This window comes from Martes martes (genome assembly GCF_963455335.1).
Source record: "Martes martes genome assembly, chromosome: 16".
Classification (NCBI taxonomy): Eukaryota; Metazoa; Chordata; class Mammalia; order Carnivora; family Mustelidae; genus Martes; species Martes martes.
The window spans coordinates 44792520-44812827 of record NC_137904.1 but is presented as its reverse complement, the minus strand read 5'-3'; the positions used below and the strand labels follow the sequence as shown (position 1 = coordinate 44812827).

The 20308-nt window shown below is 53.2% G+C and overlaps 2 protein-coding genes across 4 annotated transcripts; both read left to right on the top strand.

The window, feature by feature from the left end:
• The first annotated feature begins 860 nt into the window (after positions 1 to 860).
• On the top strand, positions 861 to 5405 carry KRT14 (keratin 14). 3 transcript variants are annotated; one of them, XM_080826293.1, is made up of 8 exons: positions 861 to 1586; positions 2810 to 2892; positions 3449 to 3605; positions 3745 to 3906; positions 3992 to 4117; positions 4221 to 4441; positions 4539 to 4585; positions 5147 to 5405. In XM_080826293.1, exons 1-8 carry the CDS (start codon positions 921 to 923, stop codon positions 5242 to 5244), a joined length of 1560 nt encoding a protein of 519 aa, XP_080682419.1. In that variant the 5' UTR covers positions 861 to 920; the 3' UTR covers positions 5245 to 5405. The 3 variants fall into 3 exon arrangements, with proteins under 3 accessions (XP_080682419.1, XP_080682421.1, XP_080682420.1); XM_080826294.1 differs by lacking the exon at positions 861 to 1586 and adding an exon at positions 2348 to 2712; XM_080826295.1 differs by lacking the exon at positions 2810 to 2892 and having other exon boundaries at positions 981 to 1586.
• An 8997-nt stretch (positions 5406 to 14402) lies between these two features.
• On the top strand, positions 14403 to 18536 carry KRT9 (keratin 9; the record flags this gene model as incomplete). Its single annotated transcript, XM_080826654.1, has 6 exons — positions 14403 to 15044; positions 16591 to 16673; positions 16786 to 16942; positions 17222 to 17383; positions 18059 to 18184; positions 18309 to 18536. The coding sequence occupies 6 exons, from the start codon at positions 14403 to 14405 to the stop codon at positions 18534 to 18536; spliced, it is 1398 nt and encodes a 465-aa protein (XP_080682780.1).
• Between the last annotated feature and the right edge of the window lie 1772 nt (positions 18537 to 20308).

Genomic DNA, 20308 nt, shown 5'->3' with positions numbered 1-20308 from the left:
AGACTAGGCTACAGCAATGCTAACCAGACCTTGCTAACCACACTTGGCTTACCAACCCCTTTCGCATACACTACCACGCTGGATTCTCAGAGCTGACTCTGCATGAGGCAGGGCAGAGGATATTTATCACCACTTTACAGATGAGCAAACTGAGGCTCAGAGAACTTTCAGGTCCTTGGTGGCACGGGGGTCCGTAGCAGAGCCAGGAGCAGTCTGACTCCATGCTCTTTCACCATGGCTCTGCCTGTGCCTGACATGTCACCTGTCCTTGGCCAGCTGCCCTTGGCCAGCCAATGCCATGGGCTCACCCACAGGTGTGTGGAGGATCTCAGAGTCTGTGCCCAGGGCTGGGGAAAGCCTCCTGGATTTCCCTTCAAGGGGGCTGGCAGGGTGGGAGCCTGAGCCACCGGACTGGCTGGGCATGTTTCCAGGATGTGCTTCTTAGCACAGCCTAGCAGGCAGATCTGGGAAGACCCCCAAGAACTTCTTGTCTTTTTCCATAGATGGTGATGCTGAGAGGGCATCCCTGTGCCTCCCATAACCTTGCCATGCTGGCATTTTTCCAGCCAGGTACCCCCTGGAGTGATGGACTTCCTCTCGGTGGATGTCAGAGGCCCACCTGGTTCCTGGGACTCTCCCAGGTCACCAGGTTTGTGGTGCAGAGGCCCTACTCCCCACCGCCTGGCTGAGCCCAGTGCTCAGGCTCCCGAGGGCCGCGGCTCCTAGGGCCGGATGGGAAAGTATAGCCTGCAGGCCCACACCTCCTATGTGAATCACGCCTGGCGGGACGAGAAACCAAAAACACCCCAAACAATGAGTTTCCAGTAAAATATGATAGACGTGATGAGGCGGGGGAGGGGAGGGATCTGACTGGGAGTTGGCACTGGCCTGTGGGTGATGAAAGCCAAGGGGAATGGAAAATGCCAGTCCCGCCCCCTACTCAGGAGTATAAAGCACCCACATCCTATTCCAACTTACCTGAGCACCTCTCTCTCCTCGCTGCCGACTCGCTCGCTCACTCACTCACCTCCTTCCTCGGCACCATGACCACCTGCAGCCGCCAGTTCACCTCCTCCAGCTCCATGAAGGGCTCCTGTGGCATCGGCGGTGGCTCCAGCCGCATGTCCTCTGTCCTGGCCGGAGGGTCCTGCCGGGCCCCCAGCGCCTACGGGGGCCTGTCGGTCTCCTCCTCCCGCTACTCCTCCGGGGGTGCCTGTGGCCTGGGGGGCGGCTACGGTGGTGGCTTCAGCAGCAGCAGCAGCTTTGGTGGGGGCCTGGGTGGCGGCTTTGGTGGAGGGTATGGTGGTGGCCTGGGTGCTGGCTTTGGTGGTGGCTTTGGTGGTGGCCTTGGTGCTGGCTTTGGTGGTGGCCTCGGTGGTGGGGACGGGCTCCTGGTGGGCAGCGAGAAGGTGACCATGCAGAACCTCAACGACCGCCTGGCCTCCTACCTGGACAAGGTGCGGGCCCTGGAGGAGGCCAACGCCGACCTGGAGGTGAAGATCCGGGACTGGTACCAGAGGCAGAGGCCCGCTGAGACCAAGGACTACAGCCCCTACTTCAAGACCATTGAGGATCTGCGGAACAAGGTGTGCAGATTGGGCAGCAGGACCTGTCATTCCAGTGACCTCACACTGGAACAATAGAGGCCTCAGGCCACTGGCATCTTTAGATTCCAAGTCAGGGCCGACTCCAACCCCAGATCCCTTCTTCTGGCTCCAGACACCCTGGCAGAGCTGTTCAGCGTCCCTGACCTAGCTTATGGCCTTCTGGGCCCCAGACCCCAGGCCATGTGAGACAGGGGATTCCTGCCTTTGTGTTTTCAGAGGGAGAAGTCAAAGCTTTGAGAGGGGCTGGGAAATGCTCGAGGCCACATAGCAAATCAGTGGCAGAACTGAGGCTAGAACCCTTGGGCCCACTTGCTAATGCAGGAGGCAGCTACCTGTTGCCCAGCACAGGGGAGGAGCGAGGCTGTAACGGGACCAGGCTAGACACCCAAACCACTCATTAGCTCATTAGTCTGGGCCGTGGCGGCTGCCGCCCATGAGCCCTGGCACCGGCCCCTCCCCACAGAAGGGGGGGCCACTAAAACCCAGCAGAGACACTCAGTGACGACCCACCTTACATGGCCTGCACAGGAGGGAGCCTGGAGGACTGGTGTTACCTGACTCCAGCCCCACCCCTACCCCCTGCTCCAACCTGGGAGCCCTCCCCACTGATCCTGCTTCTGGGCGTCTGGCTCTGATGTCTTCTGTGGATTAGGTAAATCAGATGGTGAGGGAGGGAACTCCAGCCAATCCAGGGTTCAATCTTTGTTCTTGTTCTTCTGCCTCTTCTTTTCTTATCCCATGGGCTTGCTGGGTCTCCTCTTTTGGGAAATGCCCACCTGAGGTCCCACGATCTCGCAGGCTCGAAAAGGAATGTGTGAAGACTGGCAGGGCTGGCTGATGCACAAAGAGGAGAATAAGACCAGGGAAGGGAGTCTTGAGAATCTCAGGTCCCTCCTCTCCTCTGTAGGTGGGGGAAACTGAGGCCCTGCAACCCATCAGTGGTGGAACCGGGAGCCATGACTCAAGGGCTTTTGGTTTCAAGGCCAGGGCTGTTTCTAGCCACTCTTCTGATCCGGAGTCAGCAAAGTCCTGGGTCAGAGCTGGATCACTGGGGCTTCTCCTTTAGGCTGCTGTGGCAAAGGCTTTGGGAGAAGGGGAGACTCAGGTGAGAGCAGGAAAGCAAGCCTGATGTGCTCAGGCTGCGGTGAAGTCTGGCTAGTGATGTCCGTTTGACCAATGACCTGCGTCCTCTCCATCTGCAGATCCTCACGGCCACTGTGGACAATGCTAATGTCCTCCTGCAGATAGACAATGCCCGGCTGGCTGCTGATGACTTCCGGACCAAGTGAGTTTGCAGTGGTGGCCCGGGATGTCCAATCTTCCCAGGCTGGGGCATTTTCGTGTTCCTTAAACAGAGCTGGCAAGTTGCCAGGATGGCCACGTGAAAACCCCTTGGGGTGCTTGTAAAAATACAAGCTTCTTGGGCCCCACCCTTGGAGTTCTGATTGAGTTATTCTTAACAGGCTACCTGAGTGATTCTGATCCACAGCCAGGTTTGGGTGCCATTGCTTTAGGGAGAGGTGTTCCCTACTTCCCCACCTGCCCTTGAAGTGCAGGAGGCAGTCGCAGTTGGAGTCCTGCCTGCTGTTGGTTGTGGGGCCAGAAGCATCTCCCCTCCCTGAGTTCTACAGCCTGATGAACTGCTTTATTCCCTGCCCCCAGGAATGCTCAGATCACAGCCATCAATGGGTGCTGTGTCCAACCATGCCATTTTCAAGATGGACTCCCTAAACCACCCACAGGGGGGGCTGGCTATGGGAAGATGCTGCAGGGGGCAGAGAACAAAGCCTTCAGTGTGGCCCGGAGGGGTGTCTCATTCCTTTCCTCTCGGGTCATTCCAGGTATGAGACGGAGCTGAACCTGCGCATGAGTGTGGAGGCCGACACCAACGGCCTGCGCCGGGTGCTGGACGAGCTGACCCTGTCCAGAGCCGACCTGGAGATGCAGATCGAGAGCCTGAAGGAGGAGCTGGCCTATCTGAAGAAGAACCACGAGGAGGTGAGGACTGGCTTAGAAGATGAGCTGGGAGGGAAGGGATGGAATTGAGATGGGGGAGGGCAATGCTCAGGCCAGGAACACCTCTGACTGGGGAACCATAGTGAGGATCCTGACTGTGGACTGTGCTTTGGTTGTGCAGGAGATGAACTCTCTGAGAGGCCAGGTGGGTGGAGATGTCAACGTGGAGATGGACGCTGCCCCCGGCGTGGACCTGAGCCGCATCCTGAACGAGATGCGCGACCAGTACGAGAAGATGGCGGAGAAGAACCGCAAGGATGCCGAGGACTGGTTCTTCAGCAAGGTGGGTGTCATCCTGGGTGGAAGGGACCCAGAAGACTGGGCTTCCAGGTACTTCTAGTGTGAATGGTTTTTTTTCTTTTCTGCAGACAGAGGAGCTGAACCGCGAGGTGGCCACCAACAGTGAGCTGGTGCAGAGCGGCAAGAGTGAGATCTCCGAGCTCCGGCGCACTGTGCAGAACCTGGAGATCGAGCTGCAGTCCCAGCTCAGCATGGTAGGCGAGCTAGCTGCCAGGCATGGATTAGACTCAGGACTAGGCAGGAGGGAGTGACTACCCTCATTGATCCCTGACTCTCTGATCTTTCCCTCCCTCACAGAAAGCATCCTTGGAGAACAGCCTGGAGGAGACCAAAGGCCGCTACTGCATGCAGCTGGCCCAGATCCAGGACCTGATCGGCAACGTGGAGGAGCAGCTGGCCCAGCTGCGCTGCGAGATGGAGCAGCAGAACCAGGAATACAAGATCCTGCTGGACGTGAAGACGAGGCTGGAGCAGGAGATCGCCACCTACCGCCGCCTGCTGGAGGGCGAGGACGCCCAGTGAGTGCACTGCCCTCCAGCCCAGTCCTGTCCCTCTTCCCCATTCACCTGTTCTACTCCCTGTGTCTAATGATCTTGCCCTTTTCTGTCTTCACAGCCTCTCCTCCTCCCAGTTCTCTTCTGGCTCTCAGTCCTCCAGAGACGGTAAGACCTTCCTCCTCATCAGGCCTGGACTCATCTCCACTTCCTGTCTCCCAGCAGGTCTAGGGAGTTGGCTTTTTGAGGGGCTGAGTTAGAGTTTTCTCACCCAGGATCCCTAATAAACCTCTTTGGGAAGGAGAAGCCATTTTCTAAATCTTCCTTAGCGTTAGGAGCTGGTGGCCTCTACTTTTTACTTCTGTCCCCTGGTGTCTGTGGCAGACTCCATGGTTCTGGTGGTCAGCACCAAGGACAGCCCCCCCCCAAGTGACTCTTCCCCTGAGACCAGTCCACTTGGGTTGATCTGGACTGAACCAGTCTGGTCTGAGTCTGTAAGAGCCTCCAGTCTGAGGGCACAGACTCTGCTCCTGACCTTAGGGAGCTCTAGTCTGAAAAAAATGTGTTGATGGTATCAGTGCTAGGATAGGGCAGTGAGTGAAGGGATAGTCAGGGTAGAGGGCAGCAGGGAGATAGTTCATTTAAGTCCCATCAACTCCCTGGTCTCCCCACTCTGTTTCTCCACCGCCTGTCGGCTGTTGGTAACACCCTCTGTCCCCTCTTCCCCAGTGACCTCCTCCAGTCGCCAGATCCGCACCAAGGTCATGGATGTGCACGATGGCAAGGTGGTGTCCACCCACGAGCAGGTCCTTCGCACCAAGAACTGAGGCTGCTCAGCGTTGCTCAGGCCTAGGAGGCCCCCCACGTGGACACAGATCTCACTGGGGGATCCCCTCTCTTGCCCGCCAAGCACTTCACACTTGAGTCCTTCCTCACCTTTACCCCTCCTGGCAATCAATAAAGCTTCATTGTGAGTTGCACAACTCCCGCCTCTGCCTGGTCATTGTCAGGAGTGGAGGTGGGGAGAAAGCGGGGGAAGCATCTCTTTGGAGCTTAGCACCTGGCTGCGGCCTCTGGGACTGGGAGAAAGGGCCCGGGGGTGGACTGGGCTCAGGTCCTGGGACAGATTTCACCATCTCGAAAGATACAGATAGAAGTGTGTCCTAGGTCCCTAGGTCATTCGTGGTCTCCCAGGGCATGGAGGAACATTCATTCACTTACTCATTCATTCGTTTACTCACTTATTCATTAGTTTGTTTATTTACTTGCCAATAACGTGCACACAACATGCTTTTTGTGTGCCAGGCACTGTGAAAGGTTAAAGATTTTTTTTTTAAACAATTTGTCATCAGGGATTTCTTTGAGAATATATTGAAAGCCGTAGATCTTCTCTCCTCCCTCAGCCCAATAAGCACACACACATTTGCACATAACTCATGAGGTTCATGGGTCCCCTAAACTTCTCAGTGGAGGTCCACAAACCTAGTAAGAAGTCATGCTTTATTGAGAAGTTGTCTCCCTCCATCCCACTTGCTCTTGCCTCTAGAGCTGGGGCTGAACCAGCCTGCTATCAGTTGACGTAGTGCAGGTTGATTATCATCTCCAAGCCTCCTTTTCCCTGTCTGTAAAGTGGGTACAATGACACACCTACTTCATGGACTTTTTGTGAGGATTTGCTGGAAGAATGCACGAAGCCCCTTAGCACAGGGGCTGTCACTGTGCAGGCTCATGGCACTACTGTGGACAATACTGGGTGAGTTACCTCTCATGTGTGGTGATTCTTCATCTATCATGAGGGCAGTTTTACAGGCTTGGGGAACAGACTGACTGGATTCTAACACTGTCTCTGTTCTGTATTAGCTCTGTGATCTTGGAGAGTCTCAGTTTCCTCACTTATTTAGTAAGCATGGTGAACTCAGCTTCTTGGAGTTACTATGGTAATCCAGTAGGTGAATGCACATTAAGAACCAGGTTGAAGGTTGCAGGAGACTTCTCTGGTGGAAAGTGTCTTTCTTTCTGTAGGGGCCTGGAAAAGGGGGAGAAAGGGGAGGATCTCACCTGAGTGAATAGTGAAGATTCCAGAGGTTGGGTGGGGCTCATGGCCTCCAGCTAGGAAAGAGTTGACTAGTCACTGTGTCAATTTCAAGAGCTCATTCATTTGGCTGTGTGAATAAAACTTCAAGGCGGAACCAAGGATGGGACCGTGGTTAAAGAAAGTCTTAGTTCTTGATAGCAAGGGATCTGGGATCTTGAGAGCCCTGGCTCTGGAATTAGACACCCTGGGCTGGAGTTCTGGCTCCCACACTGACTAGCCTGGAAGAATTTGGAAAAGAGCCTCTTTTACAAAATAGGGAATAAAAACCCTTACCACATAAGGCCAATGGTAGATTGGATGATCTCATGCAGGAAAGAGTTTAGCATTGTGTTTGGCACATAGTTGGTGTTCTATAAATGGTAGAGTAATAGGGTGAGTTATTAGGAATTGGAATGAAGTGATGTTGGTTTCTCTTCACCTCATCTTCACCCCAGGGAAGAGAGGCCTGCTTTGTGTTCCTGAAACTCTGAGATGTCTTTTTACCTGAGTTTTGGCATTAGGAAGGGTTTATCTGGGGTGATGTCTGGGGGAGGGTGCTCCATTCTGGAGATGAATGATTAGTTTCAGAAGTATGAGGGGACCACTCAGGGAGGAGGGTGTTGGAAGGAGTTTCCTTGGATACTGGGAAGGGATAGTTTTGTGGCCCTAAGAGTGATAAGACCCACATGATATCCTTAGGGATGCCAGACCCTAGGGACTAGTGTTCCCAGCTGGGCAATGAACTCATGTATGGCAGGAATCGGGGGAGTGGTTCCCATTTGGGAGTCCACATGGACCTGGGAGAAGAGCCAAACCTATCAGCAGTCACCCATGAGGATGGAAACCTAGAACATTCCAGACTGTATAAAGATTCCCAGACATCACTCTGCTGTGGAGATGGTGGCAGATTAAAGTTTCCACCCCCAAAAGAGATCTGCGTTAGAGGAATAGAGAATGTGAGATTTTTTAGACTTGAGTGTGGTGTGGTGAACTTCCCCTCCTCTTGGCTGGCTACCATCACTGTATGCAGGGAATGTAGGGGAAGTGGGCGTGCTTGATGGTAACGATGGTGGCTGGAGGTCACCTGGTTGAAAGCAGGTTCAATAGTGGGAGGGAAGGAACTCAAACGGTGGGCCTTGAGGGGGTTCCACCCTGTCTGGGTCCCAGAGGGAAAGAGCAGAGAGAGCTGCCATGCCAGAAGCTCACATGGAGACCTCCCTCTCTGGGGTCCCTGACCACTATATTGCACTGGGAAGAGTGGAGTCAACGCTTTGAGTCCTGCTGCTGACCCATGATCTTGTTCACAAGGTCTGGCACCCCAAGAACCACCTAAAGACGAGGGCCAGACTCTGGCGACAATAGCAAGACTGCCTCCCCACGGCCACCCCGGATTTGAACCATAGGAAACCAGGAAAGTGACTCCACAGCACAGTCTAGTGGAGGCAGAAGGAATTGCCTCTGGGAGGCCTGGGGTAGGTCACATGGCTTCTCTGGCTCCCTTCTGCCTCTGCCATTTGGCAGCAGTGATACTTTCACCACGCCCTCTCAGAGTACAGAGGGGCAGTGCTGGAGGAGAGTGGGTGACCGTTCCTCCAACCTCCTCAACTTAGAGGGATGGTGGCCTGCTCTAGGTCATACAGACTGAAAGTGGACCAGGTCCTCAGGCCTCTGGTCCTTGACCAGGCTTGTGCTTCCTTCCTGCTGTGTTCTGGCTCAGGGATGGGACCAGGCTGAGAGCCCCACCGGACCAGTATGAATTTTTTCCTGGCTGACTCCGAGGTTTTTGTCTTATGGATGGGCCCACCTTGAAATACTGGGTCCTCTTTAGTTTTGGGGGCCCTTTTTATTGTGAAAGGAACTCAACTGTGTCCAGGAAACTTGATGGGCCTAAGTAGCATGTCAGCCTGTGGTTATCTGATCTGGCGAAAGGCTCTTCCTCAAGGCCACCAATACCTGATTTGGGTAATGTACACAAACTAGTCCTACAACTGAGTGTCAGAGGGGGCAGCCCCAAGGACATCCTAGGCCCAGGAGGCTGGAGGTCCGGATGTCGCAGCCTGGCCCACCTCACTGAGCTTGGATGGTGCCACAGAGGGGACACGGGGATGCTAGGGACTTCCAGGGCAAGGGCCTGGTCTCGGGCAGACAGGACACTCACGAGCAGCTCCTCCTTTGCCCTTTGCTGGGCCAGCACTTTCCTGCTGGTACTTCCCTGTGTAGTACCATCAGCTGTAGGGCCAGGCCTGGGAAAGGAACCTTTTTCCTTGGAGGTACCCTTCCAGACTTTGGGGCATCTCGGCATGAGAGAAAGGGATAGAAATGAATGCATCTAGACAGAGAGACAGAGTCAGAGACAGAGAGATACAGAGAGAAAGAGTCAGAAACAGAGACAGAGTCAGAGACAAGAGTGAAGGCTTTGGGCTAGGACTAGGCAGTGAGGACCATTCATTCATTCATCCACTCACTCACACGTATTTGTTGAAATGTGCTCTTTCATGAGTGAAGGAATATGGGGGGCATTGAGACAGACTGAAGCAAGGAGAGAGGCCAAGGGAAGAGGAAGGTAGAGAGGGCCCCAGAAGGGGTGTGAGGCTGGGGATGGAGAGAGGGAGCCCTGAACCATGTGTCCGTCTTAGCTCCCACTCACTGGAGCATAAGCCCTGTTCTACCTTCTGTTGGTTTAGCTCTGTGACTGTGGCCAAGACACTTGGCCTCTCTGAGCCTCAATTTTGTCACCTGTAAAATGATCTAAAATTAGTATCTACCTCATTAAACAATTGTGAGAATTAAATACAACGGGGCAGGCAAAGCAATGGGGTTTTGTCTGGAGCCCTGGAGGTTTCTTGATGGAAGAAATCATGGTCCTCCAAACTTTGTGTGCCCTCCTCTCCAACCCCCACTGAGCACAAGTCCTCGATCTTACTAGGGGCTCCACAGACCAGAGGGGTAGACTGATAACAAGAGAGAGGGCTGAGAACCCAAGTTGTCCACAGGGTTCCAGGGGAATTTAGGGGGCAAGCACAGTGTCACGGGCAGGAACATGTCCCACTAGGTGCTGAACCCACACAAGTAGCTTTACATTAGCTCTTTTAAGCTTTACCATCAACCCTTTAGCCACACTGGCCTTTTGCCTTTGCAGTCATGTCGCTCCTTTCCACCTCAGGATGTTTGCACATCTGTCTATGCCTTCCTGATGATGCTCCTCTTCTGGCCTACTCCTACTCACTCTTTACTTAAGTGTCTTTTTTCCAGGGAGGCCCTCCCCAATCTCCCAAATGGACCTCATCTTCATTATGTACTCCCCATTTTCCTACCAACCCAGTTTCGAATTATGCATTTCTTCTTGAGGATCTGTTTTATCCCATAACTGTCCAAGAAGGCAGGGGCAAATGCCCAGCTTGCTCACCGCTTTATCCCCAGCACTCAGGACAATGCCTGGAATAGAGCAAGCACTTAAGAAAAGAATCGCAATTTACAGTGGGGAAATTGAGATTCAGCGAGGGGAAGCAACTTTCCCCAAATGAGTGGAAGAACTTGGCTTTGGACTTAGACTTGTCTGGCTCCAAGAGCTGGTGCTCTGAAACTCTTTGCTAGGTATGTCCTGGCACCCTTGCCCAGGGCCACTTGTGTCATGGGTTCTGGCTATGTGGGGTGGTGGCAGTCGCCTAAGATGTGAGGACAGAAGTGTTGGCAAACAGGTGAAGGCGCCTGACCTTGAGCCAGCAAGCAGTCCCTGCCTAGATGGGTAATGGAGGCCCTGGCCGGCGGGCCCACGCCTGCCTCCCAGAACAGCCACGCACGATGACTCAGGGTGCTCCCTGGGCCCCACCTGGGGCTCAGTGACACAGTAAGTGTGAGGTGTGAGTGGCTGGTTGCAGGCAAGCCCGAGGAAGGCTGTTCTTGCCCCCTCAGTCCCCAGCCCCCTTCCCCGCTGCCCTCTGGGAACACCTTGTAGGTGGATCTGGTTTCCTCTCTGCTCCTCTGTTTGCCTGAATCTGAGCAGCCCCTTGTGTCCCACTCCCCCCACCCACTGTGGGCAGGTCCTGCACTGCGGGGGTTGGTGTGGTGGGCAGGTGTGGACTGTGGCCTTGGCCTTGGGGACCCGCCCCGGGTCTCAGGCTCCAGGGTGCCTGAGCAGAGTGTGCGTCATTTCTCACTCGGGCTCTGGAGGTTTCCTGTAGGAGGGGGTTTCAGTTGGGACTCAGAGGGCTGCCCCGAGCCCTGAGAGGGTATGAGAGTGAGCTAGAAGAAATCACTCACCCAGGCCAGGGCTCTGCGAGCCTCCCCCATCCCTGAGCCCCTCTTCCGTGGTCTGGATCCCTGTGACAGGGAACTTGGTGGGGGGTGGGGGGAAGGGACGGCGCCCAGGGGCTATGGGAGGAGGGCTTCATTTCCGGGCCATAGGACTGTCCAGCGCAGCAGGCTCCTCTTGACACCGGAAGTAGGGCCAGATGTGGAGGGCACTGGCAGATGTGGGGATCAGGGCCGCCCATGGGAGCAGTGGGGCATTCATCCATCAACCCCTCCTGGCGAGCCCTGATGCCCGCGCTGTATTTATGGCCCCTGACAACCGTGAGTTGGAGGGCTTCTCATGAGGAGACTGAGACCAAGGTCCCAGGGCTGGGAGGCAGCCCCTTCTCTCTCCACTCCATGGCCTGGCCTCCTGAGCCCCATTGAGGAGTGCCAGATGGAGGGAGCAGAGAGACCGAGAGAGAGACCGAGAGAGAGCTCGAGAGAGGGTGGCAAGCCCTGGGGCAGATGCGCAGGGACAGCCTGGAGGTGTGAAGGGCCTGGACTTCGTAGCCCTCAGGGAAGAGCAGGCCTGGCAGTGACCAGGGTTCCCTCAGTATAGGTAGAAAATTGATCAGCTAAGTCCAAAATTCAGGGGAGAGCCAGCTGTGACAGTCGAGCACATGCACTGTTAAGTCCTCACCTCTCTGTCCCCTGGCAGATGGGTGTCTTGTCCCCATCCACCCCCCATCTCCTCCCACCCCCAACGCAGGCAGCCCGGGAATTCTGCAGGTTGTCACGTGCTGCTCTGAGCTGTGTGTGGGTTCGGGTCGCCAGGAGGGTGGAGGGAGGAGGTGGCTGAGGACAGGGGTTGGAGGGCTCTGGACCCCGGCTGGAAATGGGCTCTCTCACCAAAGCCACCTGGGTAGAGTTACCCCAGCTGGAAGCTTCTGGTCAGGGAGGCGGGTCCCGACTGCCCCAGCACTGTCAGGCCTGGATGTTTCAGACCATCCGCACCCCGACATGAATGCCTTTGCTGAGCATGCACGTGCAGAACCCCAGAGGGGCTGCTCTTCTGGCTCTGGCCTTCCCTGCTCACCCAGCTCTGCCAACCCCTCCTCTGTCCAGCTCTGGCATCCGGGACATGGGGTGCACATCCTGGGGTGGGAGGCTCACACGGGGACCAGGGGAGGAGGTTAAAAAGGCTAGGGCCTTCCCAGGGCTCCAATCACAACTCAAGCAGGTGCTGGGCTCACCAGCAGAGCTTGGCAGGAGCCTGGGAAAGGTTTACAAACAACACGCTTGCCACCACCCGTGGTGTAAGTTTCCCGTGTCTTAGGCATTCACACAATGCCGTCAAGACTTTTTTGAACTCCCTGTTTAATTTTTTATTTGACATTTAATATTTTATATTAGTATTTTGTATCACCCATTTAAATAATTACTGCATTTTGACACATCAGCTCACCTGTTATTTTAACAAATAGATGCTTATGAAGGAAATCCTATACTACTCTGTTACTACCAAAAAATAAAAATCAGAATCACTTGCTGGAAATAGCAGGAAATGATGTAAGTAAATACTTAACTTCTAACTAGATGCTGTTGCTTCCTGTAGGTTCTGAGCCCAAGGCCAGCTTTGGTTTGTGAAATGGTGATTGGCAACTAGGGAGGTATGTTGAAGGGGCTGTAGGGTCCAGCTGGGATTTTCTCCTTGACTGATCGGAAGGTTGAAAAATAGAAAAAGAAATGTTTTCTTCACCATGTGACTCAATATTATTTCACAGTCTCCATGTGTTGCTTAAAAGCATCTCAAGAAACACTGGTCCTTTATGAAGCCTGAGCATCCTGTAGCTACAGCCCAGAGGTCATTGCCTTTTCCAGAAGCTGTTGCTGACCCCCTGGTGTCTCTCTTCTCACCTTTAGATCTTAGCCTTTCCTACCTGGGATACCAGTTATCCTTCCTTTACTCCATATGGGTTGGGATCTTACTTGGATGAGACATGGTGCTGGGCACTGGGACAAGGACCAGTTGAACAATGGAGCAAAGTGCAAAGCCAGAGGAAGAGGATGCAGGAGGGCTTCATGGAAGAGGGGACACACAAATGGGTCGTCAAAGATGAGTAGGAGTCTCTGGGTAGAAAAGATGGAGGGATATTTGAATTGCAGCAAACTGGAAGCTCTGAGCATTATCTGAGGTTTGAGGGGCATTCGGGAGCATTGCAGGATTTGGTTAGGGGGTCTGGGGAATGATGGCGGATGGGGCTGGGATGGAAAGATCAGTATGAGCCTTGAGTGCCGGGAAGGTGGACCTTATCTTGGAGGTGAAGAGAAGTGACTGGAGTGATGTGGTCAAGTCTGGGTTTGGAAAGACCACTCCGGCTGCTGCGTGGAGGAGGAGTCAGGACTGAGAGAGGCAGGGAGAGCAGCTATGAGCCGATGGCAAAGATCCAGGTGAGGGCAGAGTCCAGAGGGCTGCTGGGGTTGAATGACCATAGGCAGTCACACTGTTTCTCGAGCACTTCTCATGGGTCTCTACCTAGGAGACAGGCACTCCATTAACAACATCCTTTTACAAGGAGGGAACAGAGGCATGGAGCACATACATAACTTGCCAGAGTCACACAGCTTGTGAGTGGGGAGCTGGGGTTGACTCAGGTAGTCTGTCACCCGAGCCCCCCGCCTTCCTTATTTCTGTCTTCTGGTCTTGCTCACCAGAACATGCTTCTCATTTTCTGGCTGGAGTAGGGGGCTTGCAAGTTCCAGGAGGGCTGGAAAAGCCACACATCTCTGTAACCCTCCCAGTGCTCAGTACGGGCTAGGCAGTCAACCAAGGTCAATTCCATAACCCCTGCTGGGCCCTGCTGGAGGACCAGGACAGTCGAGCCCCTTGCCTTCCTCCTCAAAGGTCAGCCAGCACCAGCACTGCTTTATGTATTTGGTCCTTTTCCTGCGTCCTTTGTGTGAGCCCTGGTTGCCGTTTCCAAGCGCTGGTGGTCATGTTGCTTTGTCACCATCTTGGCCTCTCTGCCATGCCACTTGTCTTCTTCCTCAGACTGGAGTCTCTGGGAGCAAGGACTGGGCTCCCCATCAGACCGGGGCTCTGAGAGGGCAGGGGCTGGTCTTCTCGCTCTCACTGGCTGCTCTCTGCGGGCAGGGGCTGTGCCTCCCCCATCCTCCATGATAACTCCCTGGTACCCAAGTCCTACCACCCACACAGTGGGCACAAGTTGGGAGCAGGGAGGGGTGCAGACAGTGATAATCATCAATGTGGGAGGTGACTCTGCTCCTGGGAGTTTCCCTCCCAGAGGGGCTAAGCCTCAGACCTGCTGTCAGGCCAGCCAGAGACCAAACCCCAAGATCTAGGTCACCCCCTTGGCAGCAGAGCTGATTTATGGCACCCCTGACAGCCTAATATCACCAAATTACCCCACACAATGGAGAGAGGCTGGGCTGCCTCCGGGCAGTCACCAAAGGACGCTGAGCCTGGGGCAGCCCTGCCACCTCCCGATCCCAGACCTCCTTCATGTCCGAAGGGGGAGGCTGGTGCAGACAGAGGGCACACCTAGGCGTGCCACCTTCAGCTGGGGGTATAAGTAGGAAGGCCTGGGGATGGCTTGGTACCCTGCACTCGGGAGCTAGCAGCGCTCCAACGACTGCTTCCTACCCGACGAGCCAGCCATGAGTTGCAGACAGTTCATGTCCTCCCCATGGAGCCGCAGCAGCTCTGGGGGCAGTGGGGGCAGCATGATGTCTTCGTTCAGCCGCATGAGCTGCTCGGGAGCTGGTGGAGGAGGGGGCCGGTTCAGCTCTTCCAGTAGCTACGGAGCCGGGAGCTCTGGGGCCTGTGGGAGGGGAGGTGCTGGCAGTTTTGGCTCCAGCTACGGTGGGATGTCTGGGGGAGGCTTTAGTGCTGGTAGCTTTGGTGGACGTTCTAGGGGCTTCGGCGGTGGTTCTGGAGGATGCTTTGGGGGCTCTGGGGGCTTTGGTGGTAGTTCTGGAGGAGGTTTTGGAGGTGTTTCTGGAGGAGGTTTTGGAGGTGTTTCTGGAGGAGGCTTTGGTGGTGTTTCTGGAGGAGGTTTTGGGGGGTTTGGCAGTGGCTTTGATGGTGGTGCCAGTGGTATTCTGGGTGCTGATGAGAAGACCGCCATGCAGGACCTCAATTCCCGGCTGGCCTCCTACTTGGATAAAGTGCAGGCACTGGAGAATGCCAACAAGGAACTGGAGAATAAGATCCGGGAATGGTATGACAAGCAGGGACCCAGGACCTTCCACAGGGACTACTCGCCCTATTATGACACTATCGAAGACCTCAAGAACCAGGTAAGTGGGGAAACTCTGTTCCCTCTCTCCTGGTCTCTCTGTATCTCTCTCTCTCTCTCTTTCTCTCTCTCTCTCTCTCACACACACACACACTCACATGCCTCATCTTTCAAAAAGGTCAGATGTTAGACCCTAGGCTTAGGTAATAGGGAATCCATTTTTTAAGAAACATTATGCTTTCATCAAAAACAAACTGTTTGGTTCTTGATGGTACCGGGGCTGGGATTTTGGCCTGGGCTCTGGGCTTTCATCATCATGTTCCTCACTTTCAGAGTCTGAACAGAGCAGAAAAGGCTTAGATGAACATGGGTGAACCTGGGACTGGATGTAGGGGGTCTCCTCCTGGCCTGGCCAGATTGGGAATGAAGAGGCAGTGTGGAGGGAGCACAGAGATGGAGGCGCTCTGCTGAGAACCAGTGATGCAGTCCTGGGTCTGCCATCAATTCACTGTGTGATCCTGGAAAACCTGATGCCCTCTCTGCACCTGTTCTCCTATGTATTTAATGCAGAGGATGGGCAGACCAGCTCTTAGGTCCCTGTTGATTTGAAACTTCTATAATCACATGAAAAACAGGTAAGAGTGTTACTGCCCTAAACAGGTAGATCATATGGCTCAAGAGAGGAGAAAATCTGTGCTTGCCTCTCCCCTCACTCTCTAAGAATTTAGAGCTTTCTAGTTTGGGAAATTAGAAGCTGTATTTCTTCCTTCCTACTTCTCCTGGACCTCTATAGAGGCTTGTCTCAATCTTTCCAGGTACACATGCCAATTGTTTACGTGATGAACAGGATCTAGAACTCTGGGGATGGATGTGATCTATCCACTCTTCCATTCTTCCCCATGTTTCCCCCATCTACCCACCCTCCCACCATCCATCCGTCTATCCACTCATCCATCCATCCAAATGTCCATCTATCCATTTATTCATTCAGTCAATTTAATGAATGACTACCCTCAGTGTTGCCCTTGGCAGACATAGTGATGTAGCAGACTTGGTCTTTGTCTTGAGGAGCTCACAGTCTAGCCAATTTGCTGTTCCCTCCTGTTCCCCTTGCCTTTACAAATTCTGATAAACAGCCTCTAGATATCCTGTTTCTTCTACCCCAAACCTCTTCCATCTATTTATCCATGTGGAATCTTAGCTGCACAGGGACAAATTCAGTTGTCACCTCCTTCCTGAAGTCTTTCTTGATCCCCTATAGCCACATGTCATCTTTCCTTTCCTTGAGTTCTTCTATGATAACTTTGGATGTGGTAGTTGACTGTGGGCTCCTTGAGGAGCAATATTTCATTGATCTCTAAACTCCACAGTGTCTTTTGTAATAGATCTTTAAATATTTGTTGAGTGAATGAATGTCACACTGAACATCCTTGTTGAAGCCTGTGAGAGTTCTGTGGGTCGTACCAGCTGTTGGAAGCTCCTCCTACTTCTTAAGCATCTTCCTGGATGGAGTCCTCATCTCTTACGGCTTTGCCTGGCTTCTTGCCCTCCCAGCAGGGAATCATAGCAGGGGAGCATGAGTTCCATGCCATCTCCTCTTTTTTTAGATTGTGAACATCACAGTGAACAGTAATAAGACTCTCTTGGATCTTGACAACACTCGCATGACACTGGATGACTTCAGGATGAAGTGAGTTCTGCTCCCACTCCCTCTGCTGTCATCAGTCTTTCCCCACCCTGTACTGCTCTGAAGGTCCCTATAGGGACAGGTGCCCTCATTCTCTACTGTGGCTGGTATGCAGGTATGAGATGGAGAACAGCCTACGACACGGAGTGGATGCTGACATCAATGGTTTGCGGAAGGTGCTTGATGATCTGACCATGCAAAAGTCTGACATGGAGATGCAATATGAGTCTCTGCAGGAGGAAATGATGGCCCTCAAGAAGAATCATGAGGAGGTATGGCCCTGGGTACTTGTGGCTTATTGAGGAGAGGGAGGAACAGAAGTGCAGAGACAGTGAGGGGACAGCTATGGGGCACTGCTTGGGAGTGGGCTCCCTGACATATGAGGACACTTCCAGTGCCTCCTTTGCACTGCCTATGATGGTAGTTGTGCTTTGCCTTCACAACTGTGCCTCCTTTTTGAACCTCTGGAGAGGTTCAAAAAGGAGGTGAGGGTTACAAGTTGGTGGAGAGGATCTCACCCTTTGACTTCACATCTCCTTTGTTCCTGGCAGGAGATGAATCAGCTGACTGGGCAGAACTCTGGAGATGTCAGTGTGGAGATAAATGCTGCTCCTGGCAAAGATCTCACCCAGATCCTCAATGACATGCGTGAGGAGTATGAGCGGATTAGTGCTAAGAACCGCAAGGACATTGAGATGCAATATGAGACTCAGGTGAGCAGAGTGGGCTGTCCATTCAACCTCTCTCTCTCTTCCACGGATCCCTCCACTCTTCCACCCCATCTCTTTATTTGCCCACCCCTCCGTCTCTTAGTCCAGCTGTCACCTATCCGTCTTCATTCATTAAACCACAAACACAATTATTGGGTAGCTTGTCAGTAGCAGGTTTTATGTGAAGTCCTGATGTCTCAGAGATGAGCCAGATAAGACTGCTGCCCTCAAGAAGCTCATGGTTTATTACGTATGTGAACCAGGCAGAGCATGAACAACTCATGTAAGGCTATGTGCCCTCAGAATCTAGTAGAGGTACATAGTATGCCTCTCATGCCACACTGAGCTCTCTGATGACTCCCTCCTTGGGACTCCAGTGCTTAGCATAGACCATGGTCTACAGTGTGTGTGTGTTTGGGGGTCAGTTTGAAATAAGGTTAGAAAGGTGGTTTGGGGACAAGTGTGAAGAGTCTCGAAGCCTTGCTGAGAAGGAATGTTCAGTTGGGAGAATTTGATTACCCTGGCTAGCTAGCAGACCCAGAACTCAGGATTACTTGTCTTTGTTTTTGGTTCACTCTTGGCCCCAGAGGCAAAGGTCCTGATGGGGAGTGGATGCAGAACCTTGCCCATGGAAGTCTCTGGTCCAGTTTGGTTGTCATTTAGCTCTTGGATTTTCAGATGAGCCAGATGGAGCAGGAGGTGATGACCAGAGGCCAGGAGATGGAGTCCAACCACAAGGAGGTGACCCAGCTCCGGCACAGCATTCAGGAGATGGACATTGAGCTGCAGTCTCAGCTCAGCAAGGTTGGTAGTTCTGCTCTAGACCCTCTGTCAGGGTGAAGCACTGAAGGCTTGGCATGATCCCTGGAGTAGGAAGGGGAGGAGCTATGATGTAGCATCCCTCTTACAGCCTCCTTCTGCCTCCTAGAAATCGGCCCTGGAGAAGTCCTTGGAAGACACCAAGAACCGCTACTGTGGACAGCTGCAGCAGTTGCAGGAGCAGATCAGTAACCTGGAGGGCCAGCTCACTGAGACCCGGCAAGAGATTGAATGTCAGAATCAAGAATACAGCCTTCTGCTCAACATTAAGACACGGCTGGAGCAGGAAATTAAGACCTACCGCAGCCTCCTTGAGGGTGGCCAGGAGGACTTGTAAGTTCCCCAGGACTCTGGAATCCCTAGGAATTTCTATGCTCCTGACACTACATCTGTCCCTCTAGATAGTGGCAGGGGGGGAAGTTCCTGTACACAAGGGTCTGGTGGGTTGAGGACTTCTTCATGCTGTAGGGGAACCTCAAGGCATTTGGGCTTTGGGAAAGGAAGTTGGTAAAGATGAGAGAAGGGACTAGTCCTTGCTCCAGGGAGAGGGAGGCTCTCTCTTCAAGCCGCGATGCCAGCCCAGCCTGTCCTCTGCTTTGCAGAAGGAAACCTTAGGAAGACACATTTGGGTCTTGACTCTGTCCAGGTCCATCCTTGAATATGTATGTGGGGTCACTAATTTTTCTCTCTGTGTTATCTTTCCTTCTCAGTGAATCTCATGAATCTGGACGAAGCCACTTTGGAGGTAGCAGAAATAGATATCAAGGTGGAAGTGGAGGCAGTCATGGAAGAGGATCCTGGGGAGGAAGTGGTGGCAGCTCTGGAGGAGGAAGTGGAGGCAGCTATGGTGGAGGAAGCAGTTCTGGAGGAGGAAGTGGAGGCAGCTATGGTGGAGGAAGCAGCTCTGGAGGAGGAAGTGGAGGCAGCTATGGTGGAAGCAGCAGCTCTGGAGGAGGAAGTGGAGGCAGGGGAGGAAGTGGAGGCAGCTATGGTGGAGGAAGCAGTTCTGGAGGAGGAAGTGGAGGCAGCTATGGTGGAGGCAGCAGCTCTGGAGGAGGAAGTGGAGGCAGCTATGGTGGAAGCAGCAGCTCTGGAGGAGGAAGTGGAGGCAGGGGAGGAAGTGGAGGCAGCTATGGTGGAGGAAGCAGTTCTGGAGGAGGAAGTGGAGGCAGCTATGGTGGAGGCAGCAGCTCTGGAGGAGGAAGTGGAGGCAGCTATGGAGGAGGAAGTGGAGGCAGCTATGGTGGAGGCAGCAGCTCTGGAGGAGGAAGTGGAGGCAGCTATGGTGGAGGAAGTAGTTCTGGAGGAGGAAGTGGAGGCAGGGGAGGAAGTGGAGGCAGCTATGGTGGAGGCAGTATCTCTGGAGGAGGAAGTGGTAGTGGCTATGAAGAAGGCAGTGGATCCAAAGGAAGTGGAAGATCATCTCAGTCCCAGTCCTCTTCCTCCAAATCTGGTGAATGTGATGATAAACAAGGTAAGGGACAACTCTAGCTTGTGAGGTCGGGGGGCACTGATTTTAAGCTGTCAAGTTACCACCCCTTTTTGAGTATCTTTGAACTTTCTGGGAAATGTGTATTCTGAACAGAACTAGATTTTTAGGGAGGTGTATACACTTTAGTGAGGTGTAATACATTTGCCCTTGTTTCTGAATTATCATTCATTAATTTTGACAGAGTTTTGGGTGAGGCTAGGACCAAATCTACACATGTTCTGAGTCTCAATAGCATAGGAGATGGGTTGGAAAGTGTGCATTATCTTATATATTTTCCACCACACCCTATGAGGTGGGTATTGTTTTACCCATTTTAGAGATAAGGAAAATGAGGTTCAGAGAAGATATGTAGCTTATTCAAGGTCATACAACTAACAATTGAGGGACTCAGCTCTGTGGGTCTCCACAGCCAGTACTTTTAATCATCATGAGGGTGGGAAGACCTGGATCAGCAATAGTTCAGGTAGAAAAGAGGTTCAGGTGTTGTAGTCAATGGTTGGCTCATACAAGTCTGTTATATGGTGCAACCATCTAAAAAAGCAGATACTGAACATAATAATCTAAATGTAGAAGAGTCACACAGTCAAGTGGTCTCCAGGTCAGAGAAAGTTTCCACT